The following is a 23,588-nucleotide window of genomic DNA, read 5'->3' as shown; positions in this document are numbered from 1 at the left end:
ACTTTTCGCTAATATTTTAAACAATGCATATTGAGACGCGAAAATTCATATTTTTGTACTCGTATTTTCATCTATTGTTTGTCGCTCTATTATCGTTCTATTGTCTTGAACAAATAACGGTCTAAGATCGTAAATTTCGGCTGCCATATATATCTACTGTAAAAGTGACCATGAGAGCTTTACAAACATTAACGGCTATTAAATAGTTAATCTAGTTAATGTAATTTTAATGAAGTAAATTCTAAAAATACACGGTCAGGCAATATACAGGGCATCCTTGAAGGTACTTTACAGCTTTGATGTCACAAAGGACTACTTGTACTTGACATGCAGAAACAAACCATGCCCCATTTGATTTACCAACGCATTAGTACACTTCAACATGCACACCTCTGGTGACGCGTACAACATTTAATCGAAATTCCAACTCTGTCTATACCCTCTCTAGCACATCCCTGTCAACAGGCGTTCTGTAAACTTTGTCTTTGACAAATCACCACAAAAATAATTCCAGGGGATCTAGGAGGCCAGGCAAGTGGACCATCTCTTCCAATCCAATGTGCTGGAAATATCCTATCCAGGACATCTCTCACGTCTAACCGAGTGTGGTGACGATCTCAGGGGATCTAGAAAGCCAGGCAATTGGACCATCTCTTCCAATCCGATGTGCTTTAAATATCCTATCTAGGACATCTCTCACGTCTAAGGCCGAGTGTGCTGGTGATCTCAGGGGATCTAGGAGGCCAGGCGAGTGGACCATCTCTTCCAATCCAAAGTGCTGGAAATATGCTATCCAGGTCATCTCTCAGGTCAAAGACTGAGTGTGTTGGTGATCTCAGGGGATGTAGGAGGTCATGCAAGTGGACCATCTCTTCCAATCCAACGTGCTGGAAATATCCTATCCAGGACATCTCTCACGTCTAAACAAGAGTAGTGATGATCTCAGGGAATCTAGAAGGCCAGGCAAGTGAACCATCTCTTCCAATCCAACGTGCTCGAAATATACTTTCAAGGAAATCTCTCACGTCTAACCGAGTGTGGTGATGACCTCAGGGGATCTAGGAGACCAGACAAGTGGACCATCTTCTCCAATCCAACGTGCTGGAAATATCCTATCCAGGACATCTCTCACGTCTAAACAAGAGTAGTGATGATCTCAGGGAATCTAGAAGGCCAGGCAAGTGAACCATCTCTTCCAATCCAACGTGCTCGAAATATACTTTCAAGGAAATCTCTCACGTCTAACCTAGTGTGGTGATGATCTCAGGGGATCTAGGAGACCAGGCAAGTGGACCATATCTTCAAATCCAACGTGCTGGAAATATCCTATCCAGGACATTTCTCACGTCTAACCGAGTGTGGTGATGATCTCAGGGGATCTAGGCAAGTGGACCATCTTTCAAATCCAACGTGCTGGAAATATCCTATCCAGGACATCTCTCACGTCTAACCGAGTGTGGTTGATGATCTCAGGGGATCTAGAAGGTCAGGCAGGTGAACCATCTCTTCCAATCCAACGTGCTTTAAATATCCTATCCAGGACATCTCTCACGTCTAAGGCCGAGTGTGCTGCTGATCTCAGGGGATCTAGGAGGCCAGGCAAGTGGACCATCTCTTCCAATCCAACGTGCTTTAAATATCCTATCTAGGACATCTCGCACGTCTAAGGCCGAGTGTGCTCGTGATCTCAGGGGATCTAGGAGGCCAGGCAAGTGGACCATCTCTTCCAATCCAACGTGCTGGAAAATTTCCTATCCAGGACATCTCTCACGTCTAAGGCCGAGTGTGGTGGTGCACTATCTTATCTAACAATAAAAACTTCTGGCGTTGGTGAATCACCTACAACAAAGTATATTCCTCTGTGTCAATTATAAGTTGTGCTGTTTGACATCAAAGTTCTAAAGTATCTTTTGGGACACGATGTATATCTACTACTTTCAAAGGTTGGTATTCCCGACGGCCCCGCAGTAAGGATGAAACCCTTGATGCTAGATAAGAACATGAGGGATGCCATTTCTTTACCAATGGAGCGTTGGACCCTGAACACCGTGCTTTTGTGGTAGAGGCGTATTTTAAAAGTAATCATTGTATGGTAGCTCTGCAGCGTAAATTTCAACAGCAGTTTAACACTGGGGGACATGTAAGAGTACCAGAACGACACAATACGGAAGTAGGTAGTTTATTTTCAGCAAGACGGAGCAACTGTACGTACCGCTCGAGATACAATGGCAACGTAACGTAATGTGTTCCTGGCAGAATTGTCTCACGTTTCGTGGACATAGCGCGGCTTCCAAGATTACCCGATATGACTGCCTGCGATTTCTTTCTCTGGGAGTATCTATACTCTTATCTCGGGAATCTCTAAAGCAAAGCCGCACATAAGGGGAGAGATGAAGCAGTTCATGTTGCTGCAAAGGCTGATAACTGCATGCGCTTTCCGCCACCCTGAAATCCCGTTCCCTGGCACGTGTACCCAGGCTAACCCGTCTCGCGTCACTACTTGCGCAGAGACTTGTTTTCGATCGCTCGCTCTAGAGATGCATGAGACAGAGTATGGAGCCGAGTTTTTGAACGCGTATCCCTAACACCCTGAAGAGAAGAATTAAGGAAGAAGTCCAGCCAATTCCAACTTCAATGCTGATGTCTGCAATGGATTTCAAGACTCCGTGAGTGTATTAATACAACACGGAGTATAGTAGAGGGAAGGAAGGGCAAAAAATGGCCTAACCCGGAAATAATTGCAACACAAATGTTTTTGGTGCCAGATTGTGCGGAATGGTACAGTGAATAATACATTAAAAATCCACCTTCCAAATGTTTGGTGGAAATCCGCCATCTTGGAAAATGGCGGCAAAAATTCACCTTAAAATTTAAAATATAATATCTCGAAAACGGTGCATTGTACACAAAAAGTGAAGATAACCAAGCTAAAAGAGCAGAAAATTTGCAAAATTATGGTTTTTATTTAATAGAGCTATCATAAATATTAATTGAATTAGATTAAAATATTTTCTTTAATTTTTAGAATTAGCGTAAATGTTGATTACCGACAAAAGTAACAGCAAATATTTAAGAAACTATGTAATTTACGTCGGAAAGTCACTGAACCAAATTCATAGCTTATGAATTCTTCTAGAGATTGGTTTTTGTTTCGGGCCTTCAGAGTCAGGGTTTGAGGAGATATGTAGTTTAATGCAGAGTCATGTGTTTCCCTAAATTTACGTGTTCAATTTCTTATGATATTGATGAGAACGTAATATATTGTTTTCTGCAGTGTTCCGTTCACTTGCGGTTCTTACATGTTGTTCCTGTTGTTTTGGAATGTGTGCACACAGTAGCAGCCATTAGGTGTCTTAAGTGAGCGAGGTGGTGGAGGGGAGGGGCAAGGACAGTTTACTTTTATACTTACTGCAATTAGAAAGAATCCTATTATAAATGGAATTCGGGCAGATGATTGTTCATTGCTTTCCAGAAGGAAATACTAGTCCAAGAATCGATGTCTGTTTGATACGTACAATGAGACGTCCATAAAGAACACCGAAAGGACAATCACGTGGGAAGACCTCGAGCATCAGTCATATAGCATCTCATCTTCCCAGATTGTCAGAAAGTGAAGGAAATTCCTAAGTCACGTAATGAATAAAACAACTCTAATTGTATTTCTTGTTAACGAATGTAGGAAACCAGAGCATTTTGTAACTCTTTTGAATAAAACACTTTGCAAACTTTGGAGATAAATGATGGAACATCACATCTGAAGGGAGACCCAAATTGCTCAATCTCAACAGTAAACATGAAGAAGCTATGGTAATTCTGGCGCTGCTAATGAGGGTTATGAAGCGGCAATGAGAGGCTCAGATGTGTGTATTGTATGTTTGAGATTCCATGAAAGAATCATGGTTAAATTGTTTCTGAAATATAGTACTAAAATACCCATGTGGGTTCTTGACGTTAAGAAAATAGCTTCAATTCTTATTAAAAATGTTTTTCGAGATATGATAAGTCTCCATATGCATTTGCAGAAAAAGGAAAAGTAAGTGCATCCTTCCTGTCAACAGACAAACACAGGAAATATTTTCGCAACCTCAGAGATCAATGGGATCTCAATGAAATGGTGTCGTTCTCCTGCTTACTGTATGCTCCGAAATCTTCCGTACATTGTGTGAATGACATGACATGTCGTCTATTCTGTGCAAAGGGTGAGATAGATATTTATCAAATTGCAAGAAACATGCTTAACGTGCGATTATCAATCCGCTATAAGCAAGAGATGTCTTCTGAATGATCCACGTACTACACCTAGACCAAGTGGGAGAAGGTGGACATTGAGAAAAACACGATGGAGCAGAGGAGCTGGTAATGGATTGGATGGAATGGCAGCCAGTATCTTAAACTCTGTTAGATCTAGAGCTTGCAGCTCTATTAGAAACTACCTCCCCGATGGTGCATTGATAGCGTCACCGACTTGTAATCAAGGGGTCGCGGGTTCGATAACCGGTGGAGACACATGGCACAATGGTTCGGATCCCACTTTAAACTGTAGGTCCAGTCCCAATTAGGCTTACTGTGTATAAAGTGGACTTGAAACACCAAATCAATTAACCAACCAATCCATTAGAAACTACAAACTGCGTCTTCTGTTAAATAACATCAGTTGCATTGACAAGTTCAGACTACCCACATGTGATAATAAATGAGTGATGACACCTATTCTGAAGATGATGATGATAAACGTAAATAATAAAATGTTGTTTATGTTAAACTATAACATACATTCATATTTAAGATTTAGCCACTATTTTTATTGAAAATTGTAAATACAACTTACGCATTTAATCTATGTCAGTATATAAGCAATATAATAAAAAAATATTATTATTATAAGGGTTATATTAATATTATTACACTTAGTAGTTATAATTATTACAAAGTAAAATTGAATTTAATAAGTCTGATGAAATTACATTTATTTATTCAAATATTGTGATCAATTTATATGCGTTTTATAAAAAATATGAAAAATCATTATTTTTCGGCTATGGTTACTAATTCAATAATATTATATAAAAAGCAAAGAGTTATGAGATGCTATCACACATTTTCCAGTTTCAGACATCCACACCTTTAAAGAAAATCATATGAGAACCCATCTTCCCAAGTGGTACAGATTGCCTAAATTTGAGGTGCTGGCTCATGAACTAAAATGCATAATAATTTTTGCAAACATCTTCCCCATTAGCTACTGTTTAAACCCTGAAAATTAAGATTTTTGGTCCTAAGTATGCCAACATAAAAAGAAAAACTAGAAGCCACAAAGATGAAATCGGGAACTTCAGAGTTCCGAACAGTATAATTACATGTCTAATCCTAATATTTTATTTTCTCTGGGAGACGATAAACGAGAATTTGTTTCTTGCTTTTAGAATCATTAAGACGACCGGAAGTATGAGAAATGGGTGAAACTATAGAATTATGTACGACTGCTTCACTCAAATACTCGCCCAAAATGTATGATTTGGTTAACTTTCTTCTCATGGGCGAAATGTTACGTGTTCTCATTGTCTCTCAATAACTTAACTTCACGGACGAAAGGTTGGTTAACTCACGTTTCGTTTTGAAGTTAGCGTACCTAATACTATACGTAGTTTTACCAACAAATGTCCAATTCTTGCAGCAATATTTTATTGTAATTTCAAAAGAAAAAAGGCAGGAGTGAAGGAAAGACAAAAACAACACTAAACCTGACATAACTAATGTTATACAAAATTCACGTGCCAATATCTCTAGTTTCGAAACTCGAATCGCAAAAACTTTTTCACTATGATACTGTTAGGGAAAAGTGTATAAAAATGATTGACTAGAAGTAGGCCGTTTTTCAATGATTTCAATAACTCACCTGATTTGGAACGTTTCAGAAAATTATTCATGAAAGTAGACTGACGCAAGGTAGCCTCTTTCCGTTCTCTCTGCCTTTTACTATTTTCTGCCCCTGACAGGTTTTTCATTGCTGTACTCTTTTCAATGATTGCGAAAACGGAAGACCAAAAAGAAAAAATCACAAATATGCAAAGTCTTAAGACCGTGCTCTTCTAATGCATGCGATTCACTCACTACCAGACCACAACTGAGTATCCGAAGGGAAGCAATACTACGAAATGTTTATCGTACCGCTTATTGTTGCAGATTATTAAAATGTTCAAAAGCGTCCAGAAGTCCTTCCGAACAGCAGCCTGCCTAAGTGAACGGAAAAAGAAACACCGACATTTTAATTCGTAAAAATGAGAATGGATCTTATAAGGGATTGTTGACGTTTGAGGACAGGTTCCCCGCGATTGTTGAAAGTTGATTGAAGCAACAAACAAAAGGAACGATATGTTAGCATTTTTTCCCTTCTACATATCTCCAAAGTGTTTCAGTCTGAACTTTGCAACGTGCATGCTGCATAGCAACAAATATGCGCAAGAACAAGTTTACCCCAAAGGATGCATTCAGTAAATAAAATCCGGCTACGTTCTGCTTTCATGTCGCCCCAACTTCCGTGAAACAATGGTACGGCTGTACCATCGTACCCCCCCTGGAGCCGTCGGTGACAACCGCAAGTGAACGGAACACTGCAGAAAACAATATATTACGTTCTCACCAATATCACAAGAAACTGAACACGTCAATTTAGGGAAACACATGACTCTGCATTAAACTACCAATCTCCTCAATCCCTGACTCTAAAGGCACGAAAGAAAAAAACAATCTCTAGAAGAAATCATAAGCTATGAATTTGGTTCAGTGACTTGCGGACGTAAATTACATAGTTTCTTACATATTTGCTGTTACTTTTGTCGGTATTCAACATTTACACTAATTCTAAAAATTAAAGAAAATATTTGAATGTTTCTAATTCAATTAATATTTATAATAGCTCTATCAAACAAAAATCATAATTTAGCAAATTTTCTGCTCTTTTAGTTTGGTTATCTTCACTTTTTGTGTACAATGCACCGTTTTCGAGATATAATATTTTTTTTTAATTTTGAAAGTGAATTTTTGCAGCCATTTTTCAAGATGGCGGATTTTCCCTATACGTTTGTAAGGTGGCTTTAATGTCTTATTTACTATACCATTCCGCACAATCTGGCACAAAGAACATTTGTGTTGCAATTATTTCCGGGTGAAATCTTTATTTCCTCTACTAGAAGTGGCGATTTACCTGATGTGATTTTCAAGAAAGAAGACGAAGTTAATAGTGTTGTGTTATTGTGACAAGTGGCATTATGTTATTTATCAATCACCACTATCTTGCTTTACATTAGCTGTATCGTGTTACTGTAGAAAATAGAAGCTTGTAAATCAAACTTGTTTCATTTTTCAATACATTATTTTTTCCTAGCTCGGACATTTTGTACGTAAGCTGTTTTATACTCTGTTTCAAGGAAACACAAATTGATACTTTTGTAATTAATTTCTTTATTGGACGCGTTGTGTAAATTTTAAATTACAGCACATTATACTTTCTGTAGTTAAATGAAAGTGGTTCCCTTTATCGTAAACAATATTATTGTATAAACATTGTCAATAATATAACTAGGGCTATAATTTTTATAACTTCGCATATTTTTTGGTGAGGATGTTACATTCTTGAAATATGTACAAATTCGTCTAATGGAAAACTAACAAAAATTAAGCTGTTTCGAAGTTTGACCATTTCTACGTGATTGGGCATATTTTTATAATTTTTCGACCATATTACGCGCTTTTGAAGGTACAAATACCTTTCTTTATGTACTTTGCTATTTCCGAATAGGATATAATTTGTTCCACTTGTATCAGTGGAAGTAGAAACTTCTCTAGACTTACAATTGAAAATTTGCAAAAATTAGTCACTGCACAATGTAATTCCAGGTTCACCAAGCAATATAATAATAAGTATTTAAAAATATTCTACCATATGGTATTAATATTTGAAAGCATATATCTTATAGGCCCGTGCCTTTTTATTTTCATACTCATTACCGTTTTTCTTCTGCATTTTTTGTTCTAACATTAAATAAAACACCCCATGGAAAAACAGTTTAATACTTAAAAATTCATATTGATGCTAGGGGCTTTTCTTATGATATAGGTGATTAGGTTATTGCTGAATTTTATATTTTGCATATTTTTGTGATTACATCTCTAATGATAGCCAATAGAGTAACATCAGAAGAGAGTTACGTTGTGGTTTTCTTAAAATGATTCAATTTACTGACAGTGAGCCGACTTCAATTTTTTTTTTTTTTTTTTTGGAGAGGCAACATTGACTTAAACAACTTTATATGTGTATTTAAATATCTGCTCTTGGGGAATTGGGATGCAGATAATGCTTTGTACCCCTAAGGTCAGCGCCTATGTTGACAGACTTCATTTAGAGGTTATAATATTCTTCTCTTCAATGCCTTAGGTCCGCGAAACAAGACATTTAGACACTCTGGTGGCATTCCGTACTTCTTGCATAGCTGTTCGTTCTTGCGCTTGACTATCTCTTCGCGCGCATTCTTGCTTCTTCCAAAGTAGCCTCTGTTCTTGAACTTCCGCCAGTTCTTTGTCGGATATTTTGCTGGCAAGGTCTTCCTGATTCCTAATCGTTGGGCGAAGAACCTTTTGGTTGGAGGTGAAGGGTTCATCGGATGCTGTGGTTCCAGTTCCATCTTAGGCATGGGTGCTCTCTGGCTCTTAGAAGCTGATCTAGTTCTTCTTGCTGATGGACTTGGAGATTCAGTCTGGAGACTAAGAGAACCGTGCGATTCTAACATACCTTGATCATTCTGTGAATGACTTGATCTTTCTGCAGGCAATGAAGATTTTGTCCCCCACTGGAATGACAAACATAAATGTATGTGTAAGTACATACAGGGTGCGGCAGCGTTCATAGCGTAATTTAAAGTAGCAATTATAATGGAAAATGTATTTTTGTTGAATGATCTTAATAACTAAATATACAAGACGGAATTCCATTTACCAGTTAATGTTTGAATATGACCTCTGGCAAGTGAGAACCGCATGCCGCCACAAGTGGCGTCGGACGCTGCACAGGGTGTACCAAAAGTCCCCTTACCCCCTCTTTCAATTGTAGACAAACTTGCAAAATGTTATTTTAACAGCATGCGTATGATGAGAGGATGGTATACCATTAAATCAGACCAATGGCTACCATTTACTCTGTGTGCACACCGCAATTTTTATGGCACAGTATTATTCGCCTCCAGGTGCGATGTGAAATCCTCCGTAACTTGGCTGGCGTGAAGGAAGTTAAAGGCACTGCGAACAGCTTCTTGAAGTTCCTCAGTTGTCTGATAACGATTATGGGCGACTTTCTGTTTGATGTGCCCCCATAGCGCATTATCACAAGATGTCAGATTTGGACTTCGCGGTGGCCATTTTAAAGGTGCTGGTAAATTTGGCGATCCTCGTCCAATCCGTTTGTCTCTGAACACATCATTGAGGAATTCTCTTAAAATGGCCACCCCGAAATCCAGATCTGACATCTTATGTTACGGAGGATTTCACATCGCACCTGGAGGCAAATAATACTGTGCCATGAAAATGGCGGTGTGCACACAGATCCTATGGAGTAAATGGTGCCCATTGGTCTGATTTAATGTTGTAGCATCCTCTCATCATACGCATGCTGTTAAAATAACATTTTGCAGGTTTGTCTACAATTCAAAGGGGGGGGGTAATGGGACTTTTGGTACACCCTGTACATTACTCATTGTAACATATTCGTCGGGATTCTGGTAACAACATCTCTGATGCGATCCTTTAGTTCCTATATCGTGGTAGGACGTATTTGGAATACTTTTTACATAAGAAAACCCCATAAGAAAAAGTCCGAAGAGAACAAATTCGGGGATCGAGCTGGCCACGAGATGCCATAAGGGGAAATCACTTTCTGTGGAAAGGTCTGTCGCAAGAAATCCACGACACTTCACAGAGTAACAACTACGGCAAATGGAAATTAATGCACAGTATAATGACACTCTTGCCAACATCATCGTCATTTATTACTCAAATTACGCTATAAACGCTGCCGCACCCTGTACATATATACAGAGTGATTCAGTAAAAGCGTGCAAATAGGAAACCGGTAATATGTGATGCACCACTGAACAGTTGACTGTAGTGAACCTATTGTCGGAGAAGCCAGTGTACAAAGATACAGGGCATCACCTTATTTCAGTGTGAATTTGCGCAATCATCTGTCTGTAACGTTTCCTGCTTGCTGGATTGAACGGGGAGGCCCTATTCCCTGGTCTGAAAGATCACCCGAACTGAATCCTCTCGATTATTTCTTCTGGGAATATCTCATATCACTTGTTTATGGGACTCTAGTGAACACGGATATGGAATTAGGTGCCAGTATTGTCGCCTTCTGTGATGTGATTCGCAACACATCAGACATATTTGAAAGGTTGCGGCAGAATTTTGTACACCACCGTAATACTTATACAGTGTGTCCGGCTTAAAAGTATAATAAAAGAAAAATTAATAACTTGAGAAGTAATTGAGATATTTATTGGCGGTTTGCTGCTACAAGTAGGTTAACTCAAAATGTTTTTTACGTATGCTTGCGGCAGTTGGTACCACGTGTGCATGAGCGTAACTCCTTTGTTCACGTAAACGCGTGCGTCATATCCATATGGACTCCACAGCAGAAGGTGTTCTGTGTGCTTTCTCTCGCAGAACTAAAGTCTGTTACACTGGTATAACGTCGTTTTCGGCTTGAATATGGACTGTGATGAACCGACGATGTTCCCAGTTACATTTCAATCAAGAAGTGGGAAAAGCAGCTTCGGGAAACTGGAAGTTTGCTTTCGATGTCGGACCGCCATGCCAAGCATGCAGTTCCAGAGGCTACTGTTGAATTGATCCGAGCGACCTTCCAGCAGAGCCCTCGTAAGTCAATCCGACAAGCAAGTAGGCAGTTACAGTTACCTCGTTCGACAGTACACGATGTCGTCCATAAAAGGTTGCACCTATGGGCGTACAAAATGCAGCTTCGTCACAAAATCAAGCCCGAGGACAGGCCACGATGGAAGTACTTCGCGGAGACAATTCTGGCAAAAATTGAGAATACTCCCGTCATTCCTCAATTTCATCTGTTTCTCGGATGAGGCTACATTTCACACTTCCGGTAAGGTAAACATGCACAATTGCCGCATATGGGGAAGTGAACCCCCCCCCCACGTAGTGATGGAGTGGGAACGTGACTCTCCGAAGTGACTGTGTGGCGTGGATTGTTGAAGGACAGGGTTATAGGCCCATTCTTCTTCGCGGAGCATACAGTTAATGCAAGAACGTACATCGACATGTTGGAGCTGTATGTTGTGCCACAACTTCCTCGTGAAGTGATCTTTCAACAAGATGGCGCACCATGCCATTTTGCGAACATTATGAGCGATTTCTTGGATCCTGAGTTCCCAGATCGCTGGATTGGGAGAGGTAATGGATTGCTTGGCTTCCTAGAAGCCCAGGCATTACTCCACTTGATTTTTTTCTGTGGGGGTTTATCAAGAATCAAGTGTACCAGACACCAGTTCGTGATCTACCCGATCTACACCATCGCATTCGTGCAGCTATGGCTAATGTTATGCCTGCAATGCTGCAAAACACTTGGAGAGGAGCGGAATACAGATTAGAGGTCTGTCGCGCCACTAATGGTACACATATCGAGGTGTATTAGGTATGTAAAAAAACTTTTGAGTTAACATACTTGTAGAAGCAAACCACCAATAAATATCTCAATTACTTCTCAAGTTATTAATTTTTCTTTTATTATACTTTTAAGCCGGACACCCTTATTATGATTGGGAGGGTCTTCATTTTGAAAAAAATGTTGTGAGGTACCTAATTGTACGTTGTTAACATCGGTTTGTCAATGTTATGACATTAGTTTCCCAATGTACACGCATGTAAATCATACGCGTAAATCAATGTCTACAAATGTCACTACTAATTATACGTCAGCAGTATCACTTTACTCCTTTCCGAAATAGGTTTCTATGTAGGGGAAACTAGCCTAAAATTACATACTCAGGTACAATGACATAGTGCGTGTTTCTCGGATGTGGAGGTTTACAGGCGAAGGCAATTCAGTCCTTCTGATGCACAGTGTAAGAAAACTGGAACTTGTGAAATGGCTATCGTGTACGACGAATGTAGTTCTGTTGGCAGGTGATTTTGTGAAAAAGTAGGTGTGAGAAAGGGAAAGCCGCTGTTGAACGTAAGAAATCGGGCAGCCAACGTGCGACGAAGGGACTTTTCGATCACATCACGGATGATCAGTGAAGCAGCTAATGATAGCAGTGACTGTGCATGCATCTATTGCAATGCACCCTGTTCTACAAGGGTTGGATAAAAAGTAATGGCAACACTGGTATAATTGGTACTTGACTGTATTGGCAGAGGAGCATGTGTTACATTCCTTCAAAGTAATCGCCCCTCATCTCTACGACCTTCTGCCACACGTATGGAAGGCGTCGTACACTGTCAGCACGTCCATCTCTGTCGATGTCCCGCAGTGACCTCCCTATAGCACGTATGATGGCTTCGCGCGTGTCGTAGTGCTTCCCGCCCAGTGGTTCCTTCATTTTGACAAAACGGTCGTAATCACACGGTCTCATACCGGTGAATACGGCGGATGTTCCAGTACCTCCCACTACCAGTTATGCAGGAGCGCCGTCACATTGTTCGCAGTGTGACACCTTGCATTGTCAAGCAGGATGATGGGACACCGCGCCGTCGCTTCCTTGTTAATGCGAGACGAAGGTGGTGTTGCAAGAAGGTGCAGAAGTAGGCTGCGTTGACCGTCTGCCTGAGAACGTTGTTCTTCTTGCCTAAACATATTGTTAGGGCGCTTGCACTCTCGTCCTCTGCTTCAGAGCACTGCTGTTTTTGACTGAATAACATACAATCGCTCCCACTCACCATACTTCCTCGTCTGACATTCCTTTATCAGCCACGAAAAGATTGTGGCGCTGTGACTCACCCCTTTCACGGGACAGCAGTGTTGCCATTACTTTTTATCCAACTCTTGAAATTCGAGAGTATTTGAGTCATGGATCCAATGTCAGTTGCGTGGAGGGGGCGGTAAAGCAACTGCAGCTGCCAGCCTTCTAGCAACGTGTACTGCTTCGCTCTGCCCACTCAATCCTCCGCCCCACTTCTCTGCCACCATGCGCGGTTTTGCTCCAGAGATAACGGGGACAGAATATACACGAAGTTCTGTCAATTTTCCAAGCCGCAGCCTCTCCTTGCGAGATATATAACCGTATACAACCCGCAGATTTGCTATGTTAGTTGTGTTGTTTATACACAAGGGGCTTTGCGGTCAGACATCAATACGGATCGTTAAAAATCCAGAAGTGAGCGATACTGTACTTCGTCTCGCATGTTTCATTTTGCAAAGGAACATGTTCGGAAGCTCTTGTTTTGAAAAAATATATTATTTGCAGTAGAATTACATTTAACTTAATAAATTGCATTCTATCTTGTCAAATTAAACAGCGTTTTGCCATACATCCATAAAAGTGCATAATGCTACGTACTATCAGAACATAAGGATAGACCTATATAGAATTATAAAATGATCAAATGAAGAAAACTACCAACAGAATTTTATACGCCCATATATATGTGTGTGACAGACGCGGTGGTATAGTCAGTAGGGCGTCTGACTGCCGCGTGGGAGACCCGGGTTCGATTTTCGAGGTGGGTGATCTAAGGTCGGAATTTTTCGGTCCTTTTTTTCACATAAAACGGCTCTGTGGCTACCCAGCCTCAAATCAATTTGTAACTAGGGGCAACCCTGGAAGGTAAAGGCGGCCGGAGCGTGGTGCTGATCATATCACATCCAAACACTAGCCGAGATCGAGAATGTGTGAGGCTCCGCCCCCACATCCTCTAAATGTGTCTTCGTATAGCACGGTGCTGTTTTCACGGGGAACTTAACCTTGCCTTTACTATATGTGTATGGGAGAGATGGGGAGCTGGTCTCCATTTGCAAAAAGAGTCAGAAAAGCTAAGTAAAATAATCCAGGTATATGTGAGCAGTTTCGTAAATGGGAGGGAGAAAATGAAGTAAATAAGGCGAGATGCCAGTATTCGTAAGGTACCTGAATCCAATATGGTCTACTTGCTGTTTCCAAGTAGTTACATGGCAAATTCAACAGATGGCGGTAGTACGTCATTTAGACTGTCCGAATGACGTGATTGACCTGTTGGCCATATTGGATTCAGGTACAGAATAGAATATGACTTTGCTTAGAGCAAAAACTTGCTGGGAAAAATGATGACGAGTTTGATTGTCTGTTGTTTCTGGAAACTCTTTTCGATATCCAGCGTTCATACAACGTGAATACATCTTGAACCTATTTTAGCATAACTCAATAAAGCTGCACAATAAATAAATATTCACAGATTCATAGTAATAATATTAAATTTGTGAAAAAAACCAAACCTAAATTAGAGGTTAATTTTGTAGAACATTTTTTTATCTGATATTTAAATTCTGAAGAAAATATTGTGGAATTCGATAAATATGAATGTTTGAAATTGAGGTTCTCTATAGGCTTTCTGTAGAAGTGCAGAGGGTAGCCAGGAGACAGATTTTCCCTACCGCCGCCTCTTACCCTCAGCAAGCAGGAAAAGCTCTATAAATAGACCCTAAACGTTATTTTCTCACAAATGTGAATTTGTATAATATTCAGAGGTAAGTATGCTTACTTCTAAGTACCAGAAATTATTGCTAACTCCTTCTCCACCCCCCACATCTAATTCTTTTCTGGCACAGTCATTGAACACCTGAGATATAAGCACTGCCAATATAGGCGAACAGAAGTATTAAGACATTTTCGTTCTAATATAGTTATATTTTTTTTAGGAAAATTATTTAACTTTACTTAACTAGTCATAACATTGGAGGGGTTATCTCTTTTGCCACTTTCCCACCACATTACACAAGGTGCTATGAATGAAGAAACTTATTGTTGTGCCTAGGTGCATTTAATTTCTTTACCACCCAACGTGAGTGAAGTGCACTATTTCATGACATACCTACAAAACTGTTACATTACTCTCTACTAAGTTGACATTTTGAAATATTCTTACCTCAGAAGCAGTTTGTTTAGATAATAGTGCAAGGCAAAATACAACCATTTCAATAATTAATCTCATTGTTGAAACTGCAGCCATCACTGTTAATAACGGTAGTATACTTATTAGCCTTTTCTTTACTAATCTAAGTCCACAAAATAACACTTACTATATCCATTTGATTTTAACGTACAATATAAATATACAACGTTTCTACATATTCCTATTGTGTGTCTTCCAATACCGCTACATATATTTTTAACACAAGTACAATTGTTGCAGATTTATTATAACACACAGTCGCATGTTTGGTGTAGTTGCTTTTGTTACGTCTTTTCATTAATATTCCACATTCGAAGTTTATAGCAGAATAAGTATTATTCTTTTGTATGTATTTCCACAATGCTTGATTAATACAATAGACTATTATTAATAGTTTCTTTTGTATAATTGTTCGAAAGGCATGCAAAGAAATTTACGTTTTCAGATAATATTAATCTAATGAAATACAAAGCTTGACTTATCGCTGAAATGGTTTAGATTGTAAAAAACATATTGAGCACTATTCGTGTTTGTTATAATCATACATTGTGATTATATGTTACAATTATTATTATTAGTAATTACAGACAAATTCTCAAAGTTACACGTTAGGACAAACCTTGATTGATTGGTTGATTGAGTTTGTGTTTTAAGTCCACTTTATGCACAGAAAGGCTAATCCGGACTGGATCTACAGTTTTAAAGTGGGACCCGAACCACTATGTGCCTCCAACGACAAATCTTGAGATTCAATATATGATATTGGAAATACAGGGTGATTATAAAGTTTCGATCCATTCTTGTGAAAACGACTGGTTTCTTCTTTCCATTGTACATTATATGAAAGTTGCTGACTAATGATGAGAGAATAGCTGAGGTGTATGGACGTATGCAGGGATTAAGCTTCAAAAAAGTCCACATAACTTTCGAAAGGAAATTCCAAAAATGCTCCAACCAGGGCTATTGGTTCAAAACATTTAAGCGAATAGGCACTGTACATGACGCTGAACATTCTTGTGCCCAGCGTAGCAGCCGACACCGTGCAACGGGTAGAAGATGCCATCACTATAAGTTTAAGCAGGGAGCTGTTGTTTCCACAACCGACTGTGTGGAAGATACTCCGTTACAGTATAGAAAAACGGTCAAACTACCTTTAGGTGGTGCACAAGTAAGAGAGGGAGGACTGTGCTGGTCGTGAAACAATGTGTGCAGAGCTGTTACAGGCAGTGAAGGAGGAAGCTTTGATCACCCCTTTTCAACACCTACGCCAACGTATCCAGACGTTGTGCTCAACGTGACACCGGCAATGGTCTTAAAGGTGTTTGGTGAAACGGTGAGACGTTGGGATTCATGTGTAGACATGCACAGTGCTCATTTGGAAGTACGTTGAGGTGACACTTTAATGGATTTTCTTCTGTACACCACTTATCACGTCCGATATTTTTTCTTTCAATCTTGATTATGTGTTACCAAATACTAGAGAGTTCATTCAATACATTTGTTTTAATCTCTAGCCTCTTTTTTTCAAAAATGGATCGAGACTTTATAATCACCCTGTATATGAATTCATTCTAGATATTTTTCGTGCAAATATTCCTGCTCTTCTCACTGAACAGACTTACTGGCTTTTAGTGTAGAATCTTGTTTCCATTATATGTAAATTCTACTGTCTAAAATTGCCTGTTTGGACTATTAATCCCTATTTCGACTGGTTGATATGTCTGTGTGACCTAAGATGTTTTAAAAGAGGGACAAAGTAAATTTCCAAAGTGTGAACAATGTGCATTCAGCCTTCCTATTTAGGTTTCACCAGAAGCATGGAAGGCATGGGAAGGCTATTATATTGGGCGTAATTTGGGACCTAACTTGGGGGTGCAGAATCGAACTTGGGGGTTAACTTTAGAGAGGCAGAATCAAAATGTTTTTTTACTCGATAAAAATAACGTCAAGGGGTTATTTGCTAAATTACTATTGAATTTGAGAAGTCATAAATATGATTCATTACTTTACGTCTCAGGTCCAAGGAAGTTAACAGAAGTTCCATTAACCTGTAAATATTAATAAATATGAAAATTGGGGGGTTACACTTATGGCGGTTCTTCCTAAATAACTACAATCTGTCTCTGGAATCTATGGAGTAATTGAACGAAAACACGTCTGTGCGCAAGTAGTGACGCGAGAGTTCTCGACCAAAAGAAGTCACGAGAGAATGTTTACTACTTTCATTTAAAAATATTTATTTTCTCAAAATTTCCGGTAAGTCTGTAGCCCCAGCAGCTCCCCCCTGCGTACGCCAGTGGTTACTACCAACAAGTTAGCACAAAATGTACAAAAATATATTTTTAAAAATTATAAAATTTTTACTCTGTAATAATTCACTTATCACTAATTAATTTTTCTGGTTTTATTTTAATGAAGCCTACTATGTATTAAGTTGTTAGGGGGGAAATTGAAATTTTAGCAGTGCACATTTTTCCAAATTTAAATTCTTATAAACCAGCCTTTAAATTACGTTTTTAAGTAATATATTTGTATTTGCTGTCACTTCGGGAATTTCAATGCCGCTTTTGAAATACACTGTAGTCGAGTGAAATCAATTCATCCAACAACCTCCACGTGATGTACTAAATTTGGAACAATGCATGCTTGACATTTTATTTGTAAAAAGGTTGAGGACCAATGTATAAAAACAATGGAAATAACTTTCCAATCGAGATATGCGTATTATTAAAATTCATTGTTGAATGCTCACAACACAAATAAAAAATTTATTTTACTGATCAAATCTGCAGTTCAAAGGAAGTGATATATAGACTAAGACATTGTTACTAAAACCTAGGAGACAGCAATGCATTTTGGTCTTGAAGTTTTAATTTTCCTCTTTGTCTTCTCTGTATACTCGAGCGAGGCTCAGGTATGAAATATTAACTATTATTAATTGTACCAGGTGGCGCAAAAGTCGTCATCCTATTTGAACTGAACTTTATTTTGACATCTTGTTTATATCAGTAGTGTTTTATCAGTTAAATAGATGATACTCACGACAGTTATTGTGTACGAAAATGAGAAAGTATACCCCACATACAGCCCGCGAAACATTAGCTCTTTTGCGTGACACTTTTCCGGGCAGAGTAATATCCCGTTTTAGTGATTTGCCGTGGCCGACCAGGTCCCCCGATTTGCCCGCTTCAGATTTTTTCCTTTGGGGATATTTGAAGTCATTCGTTTATGTGAATAAGCCAGAGACGTTACAGCAACTAAAGGACAATATTCAGCATGAAATTGAAAACATTTCCCCGCAGATTCTTTCCAACACCACCAATGCAATAAACAGTGCCCAAATTTGCATCAATTCAAATGGTGGTCATTTATTGGATGTTATCTTTAAAATTTGAGGACATAAAACTTACAAGTATCAATAAACGTTTAACACAAAAAAACCTACTTTGTTTAATTTAAAACCTAAGCTATAGACTAAGAAAATCAGGTGATGACTTTTGCGCCACCTTGTATAATTCCAATTTGTTGTCGAATTATGTTATGGCGATTTAGTTACATGCCAATACTTTTGTTAAGTAATGTAGATAGAGATACATTCTCCTTTGCTCTTTGCTATCTACAAACCTTAAATGTTCTCACATAACATCTTATCAGCATATATCCTTATTAAGTTTTCGCCGATCTCCGTGCTGTATTGGTTATCACAGCTACGACTCAAGGGGTTCTGGGTTCGAATTTCGGCAAGGATATTCTTTGTGAATGTCCCTTCAGCAATTCCATCATATCATTACTCATCCTCCACTTTAAACTGTAGGTCCAGTCCCGATTAGCCTTACTGTGCATAAAGTGAACTTAAAACACCAACTCGATCGATCATTACTCCATCGTTGCAATTAGCCAAAAGTGGACGAAAAGCAACAATAAATAACAAAAATCAAATCAAAGTTTACTTCATCTTTACGTATATATTATTAGCCTCACCTTTTCATATAAAACACGCCTATGATGACATGAGACATGCCTTGGGGTTGGATTTATAGACATGTCTAGTGAGCAATTATTTCTTCAACCGAAAGATGCATGCACGGTCAGGGCAACCAACTTTTGAAAAATAGTAGGTGGGCTCAAACACTTGAGTTGTAAGTTCACACAAAAAAATCTAATAAATTCTCCCCTCCTCATATAGTCCACGCGTTTACTTCGTTAACGTCCAAGAACTGAAGGAAGCCGCCGCCACGAACGTGGGTGGGGATAAACAGCGGGCGAGTTGTTTTCGTCCAATCGCACTCAACATTCAACCAATGGGCGTAGCTGTCATTCTGCTCGTCTACTCCACGTGGAGTCTCAATCACATGACTGCGGATACGCTGTTGCCGTACTTTGCAACTTCAATGTGGAGACCGTGGGAAGGTGGAGAGACAAGGTGGCGTAGAATAGACGTGTGGCAATACTATGCGTTGATTGTGATTGTTGCAACTGGTGGGCGCGCTCCGTGGACTCCAAAGCCAGCCGGTCGTTAACGAAGCTAGCGCGTTCATGATATTAATGTACATTCACCGCCAATAAAAATGGGATATCTAGATTCTGAAATACTGAACACATAACGCCTTGCAGGGAAGCGAGTATTTCAGGGTGTATGTGTCACATTTTTATTGCCTGTGATTGTACAGTAAAAGAGCATCCCTATTATTTCTTTTTCTTTAAAAAAAAACTTTTATTTACTCATTCCAACAAGCAATCCACAATGAATCACGATATCAAATATATAATAATAGTAACAGGACAAATGATTGGCTGGGCTCAAGCCCGATGAGACCATATAAGTTGCCGCCACTGTATAGGGTGATTCAAAAGGAAATTGACACTTTCTACAGTATTTCTTGCTTCGCCCATCATAATTAACTTTGACTATACCATGTCCCAGCTAACTGTGGAGCACGGCGACAGAGCGAAGCAGTAGACGCTGGTGGGAAGGCTGGTAACTTCAGTCGCTTTCCTCCACTCTAAGCAATTCGGTTCCTCTCACGTGTTCATTGGTGGAACCGTTTCGCGTCACTACTTGCGCAGATACTTGCTTTCGTTTGCCTGCTCCACGGTTAGCTTGTACGGAGTATATGTGAGCATCAGTTGCAGAGCAACTCACGAAATAAGATAAATTCGCTGAAAATTGCGCACTCTTCTGAATATTGTTTGAAAATTAAATTTATAATTTTAAAATGCCTTACATCTTGTAGTCAAATTTTTAATACTGTCTGAATATTAGTGATAGTGGTTCTATCCTAGCATTCTATGATAGCACTGCATTTATAGGGCAGTTAATGTTAAATGTTAAATTGCCATTAACTAGTGCTTTCACTACTTTTCGAAAGAGTAGGCTACCTTCTCCTCTCGTCTTCATGGTGAGGATACAACCTGCCGCAGACACGTGATATTAATACAAATTCATTCGTCCACTTATGCCACTAGCTATTTTCTGAAGAGAGGCCAACATATTTGCTTGAATTCTACAGGGTGGACCAAAAGTCGCAATACATAGGAAAATAATAATGTATACATCGCATCACCAACGCTATTGCACACATATCTCCAGATGTGCTAATGCGTGTTCATCAAGAGTGGGACAAACGTATTGCAACGTGTGTTCAAACCAATGGTAAGCACGTAGAGCATATTTTTCCTATGTATTACGACTTTTGGCCCACCCTGTATACTGACTTACTGATTTTCTCAGTTTAGAATGTGTTACTTTTTACAGTACTGATATGTTGTTCCATTGAATTCTATGTGATTCATTCCATGCATGTTAAATGGTATTCGAGATAGCACATTGAAAGAGACAACGTTGAGAATATTTCACAATTCTTGATGTAGTTTGGAGTACGCCTGTGTGATTAACCTGAGAAGAGGCGTGGTGGATTTGCATTTCAATTCCTATTAAGATGGCCCAAAAAAACACCGGTGAATTTCAAATTTATAATAAATCATATTTCTAAAATTTTCTCATGAAATGCAACTCTTTCATAACTTCATTATCAATGTTAGGTACGCCCTAACATGGTTTGTTACGATGTCTTTGTTTTCTGTTCTGGCTCGTGTAGCTTACATGAAATATATTTGCGTTTTGTGTTTTCTTATTTCGTAATCAAACCTATCAATGTTCTATCGATCCATACACTTCCAACAACCCCTAAATATTTTTACAAGTGCCCATATGGTCACCTAAAGACGACCTTATATAAACGGAAGCATTTCTATATCATTTTTGCTGGCTTAAATGCTTCCAAATTCCTATCGCATTTCTTATAGCAGACAATACTTTACACGGAAGCATTCCCTGTAACATACCCATTGCGATGCGAAGCGTGCAGAGAACGTTAGATAATATATACAGCACGAAAGGCATACTAGATGAGCCAGTACCAGTGTTCACAATTGAAACAACTAAAATATTATTCCATACGTGTACTGTGTACGTTATAAAGTATGTATTTAAGCAGCGCTATTGTTTTGTACATAATACCGTTTGATAGGAAACGTTATTCCTCTTGGTTGAATAGTTATCGGCTTTTAAAAATATGAAGTGATACATTGTTTACATCTCACTTGGTCGCCATTACACTTTCATGACCTAGAGATCGCTTCTGATTGGTTATGCTACGAAAAATGCTACGGAAATAGGACCGATTGTATCCTTGAGAAATGCCATGAAATATGCCATAAGATTTTTCACTTTACACGGTAGCATTTTGATCATGGCATAAATGTTAAGAAAAATGCTTTCGTCTTAGACTGAATTTTCCGTACAGGCAGACATCCACAATGTACTGTAACATTATAAATTTCAATTTCAGTTTGGGACACGGCTAATGTCGTCCACAAATGGACTAAGAAGTGGCTACGCTCCAAGCTATAACGAGAAGAAAAGCAAGTTCCAACCTTCCATCGGTCGAAGGCTAAGAACTGATTCGAACCCGCCATCGACGAACGTGCAGAATGACGCTGTGCCTCCTATCATGAACGACTATTCGCCAAGAGACAAGCTTTACAAAGATGCCGTCGAATCCACGCTGCGAAGCGCACAGGCTATCAACGCTCTGAAAGCTCACCAGAATGCAAAGAAGGGGAATAACAGACGTAGAGGAGGGAACCACAGACCGCGCAGGAATATTAAAGCTCTTGAAGAAGACGTGATGAAAATGGCGCCGAAAGATAATAGTACACTTCGCAGATAAGAAAGAAAACAGCATGGAATAGTCTGAAAATTAATAACAATGCAGAATTGATTACGTTTGTAGGTATATTGTATGAATATACACTGAAAAACAACTAGTAGTCTGATTTTCTTCTAAATATTTTGTGACCAAGGCTATTTCCAAATGGTATTGCCGCTGAAAAGGGCAGAGCAAACAAAGCAAAAGGTTTGTTTATACTCCGTCCCAGCTAACTGTGGAGCAGGCAAACGAAAACAAGTCTCTGCGCAAGTAGTGACGCGAGACGGCTCCACCAATGAACACGTGCGTGAGCTGAACGGAATTGCGTGGAGTGGGGGAAAGCGACTGAAATTACCAGCCTTCCCAGCAGCGTCTACTGCTTCGCTCTGGCCAATAGATTTCCCTCGCTTCTCTAATGCTATGCGCGGCCTTGCTCCACAGTTATCCGAGACAGGGTATAGATGCAGGAATTTTGAGTCAAGTTTGTCTGTATGAGGCTAGTCCAAAATATTCTGAAGTAAACAAAAGTCAAATGCAGCATCTGCCAGTCGTTTGGAGCAGCGCGCACTGCTCTGCTCTTGCCACTCGCTGTCCCCCCATTCTCTACATTATGCACGGTCTTGCTCCACATATTCTCAAGACCTAGTGCATATGGCTGGATCCTCTCCGAACCATATGGTGACCTCTCGTACACTTTAAATGCAGGTAGGGGATGTCTAGTGTCACGGCTAGTACAATTTTTAATTCGATCATTAAGAAGAAGAAAAACTTTTATAATTGTAAATAGATAATTTCAAAATAATTTTACAACATTCAGCACAATTTCTAGTACTCCCTTCTCAGTAAAAAGCATTTGAAGAGGCGCAGTAAGAATGATTGAGGGTTCCCCATACTCGTTGCGTTTGTGTCTTGGGGGTATGAAGGGGGAGGAGTAAGCCCAGCCTGCTCTTCCTGAAGCCGGGTCACGTGGCAGCCGGAGAAGCCGGACCAAAGCATTCGAAGACGCCGTAAGAAAGCATGTAAATTTGTGTACTTTTAAGTAAGATTTAGGAAGCAATGGTGCCTGCTCGACACACGGCTGTACTATCAGAAGCAACAGGAAACCTGAAGGAGTAATATTCCATAAGCAAATAAAGCTAGTTGTAGTTTGTTTTGTAGTATTTAAGTGTAAAGCAAACCTCCAGTTTGATTTTGTAGTTGGAGCCTACT

The 23,588-nt window shown here is 39.4% G+C and overlaps 2 protein-coding genes across 2 annotated transcripts; one reads left to right on the top strand and one right to left on the bottom strand.

Moving 5' to 3' along the window:
* Window positions 1-7,472: 7,472 nt before the first annotated feature.
* On the bottom strand, window positions 7,473-15,321 carry LOC145981812 (uncharacterized). The gene is made up of 2 exons (XM_083115241.1): window positions 15,142-15,321; window positions 7,473-8,846 (listed from the first exon to the last, which is right to left on the bottom strand). Exons 1-2 carry the CDS (start codon window positions 15,223-15,225, stop codon window positions 8,406-8,408), a joined length of 525 nt encoding a protein of 174 aa, XP_082971367.1. The 5' UTR covers window positions 15,226-15,321; the 3' UTR covers window positions 7,473-8,405.
* A 2,621-nt stretch (window positions 15,322-17,942) lies between these two features.
* On the top strand, window positions 17,943-22,494 carry LOC145981881 (uncharacterized). Its single transcript, XM_083115362.1, has 2 exons — window positions 17,943-18,082; window positions 22,020-22,494. The coding sequence occupies exons 1-2, from the start codon at window positions 18,017-18,019 to the stop codon at window positions 22,398-22,400; spliced, it is 447 nt and encodes a 148-aa protein (XP_082971488.1). The 5' UTR covers window positions 17,943-18,016; the 3' UTR covers window positions 22,401-22,494.
* The last annotated feature ends 1,094 nt before the right edge of the window (window positions 22,495-23,588 follow it).

This window comes from Lepisma saccharinum, chromosome 30, assembly GCF_977018435.1.
Source record: "Lepisma saccharinum chromosome 30, izLepSacc3.1, whole genome shotgun sequence".
In the NCBI taxonomy this organism is placed as follows: Eukaryota; Metazoa; Arthropoda; class Insecta; order Zygentoma; family Lepismatidae; genus Lepisma; species Lepisma saccharinum.
The sequence above is the reverse complement of the archived record's forward strand: the minus strand, read 5'-3'. Positions and strand labels throughout refer to the sequence as shown.

Coding starts and splice junctions, on each gene's coding strand:
- LOC145981812 (XM_083115241.1), bottom strand. CDS start 15,225: ATGGCTGCAGTTTCAACAATGAGATTAATTATTGAAATGGTTGTATTT. Junction 8,847..15,141: donor CTAAACAAACTGCTTCTGAG/GTAAGAATATTT, acceptor TTGTCATTCCAG/TGGGGGACAAAATCTTCATT.
- LOC145981881 (XM_083115362.1), top strand. CDS start 18,017: ATGCATTTTGGTCTTGAAGTTTTAATTTTCCTCTTTGTCTTCTCTGTA. Junction 18,083..22,019: donor TATACTCGAGCGAGGCTCAG/GTATGAAATATT, acceptor TTTCAATTTCAG/TTTGGGACACGGCTAATGTC.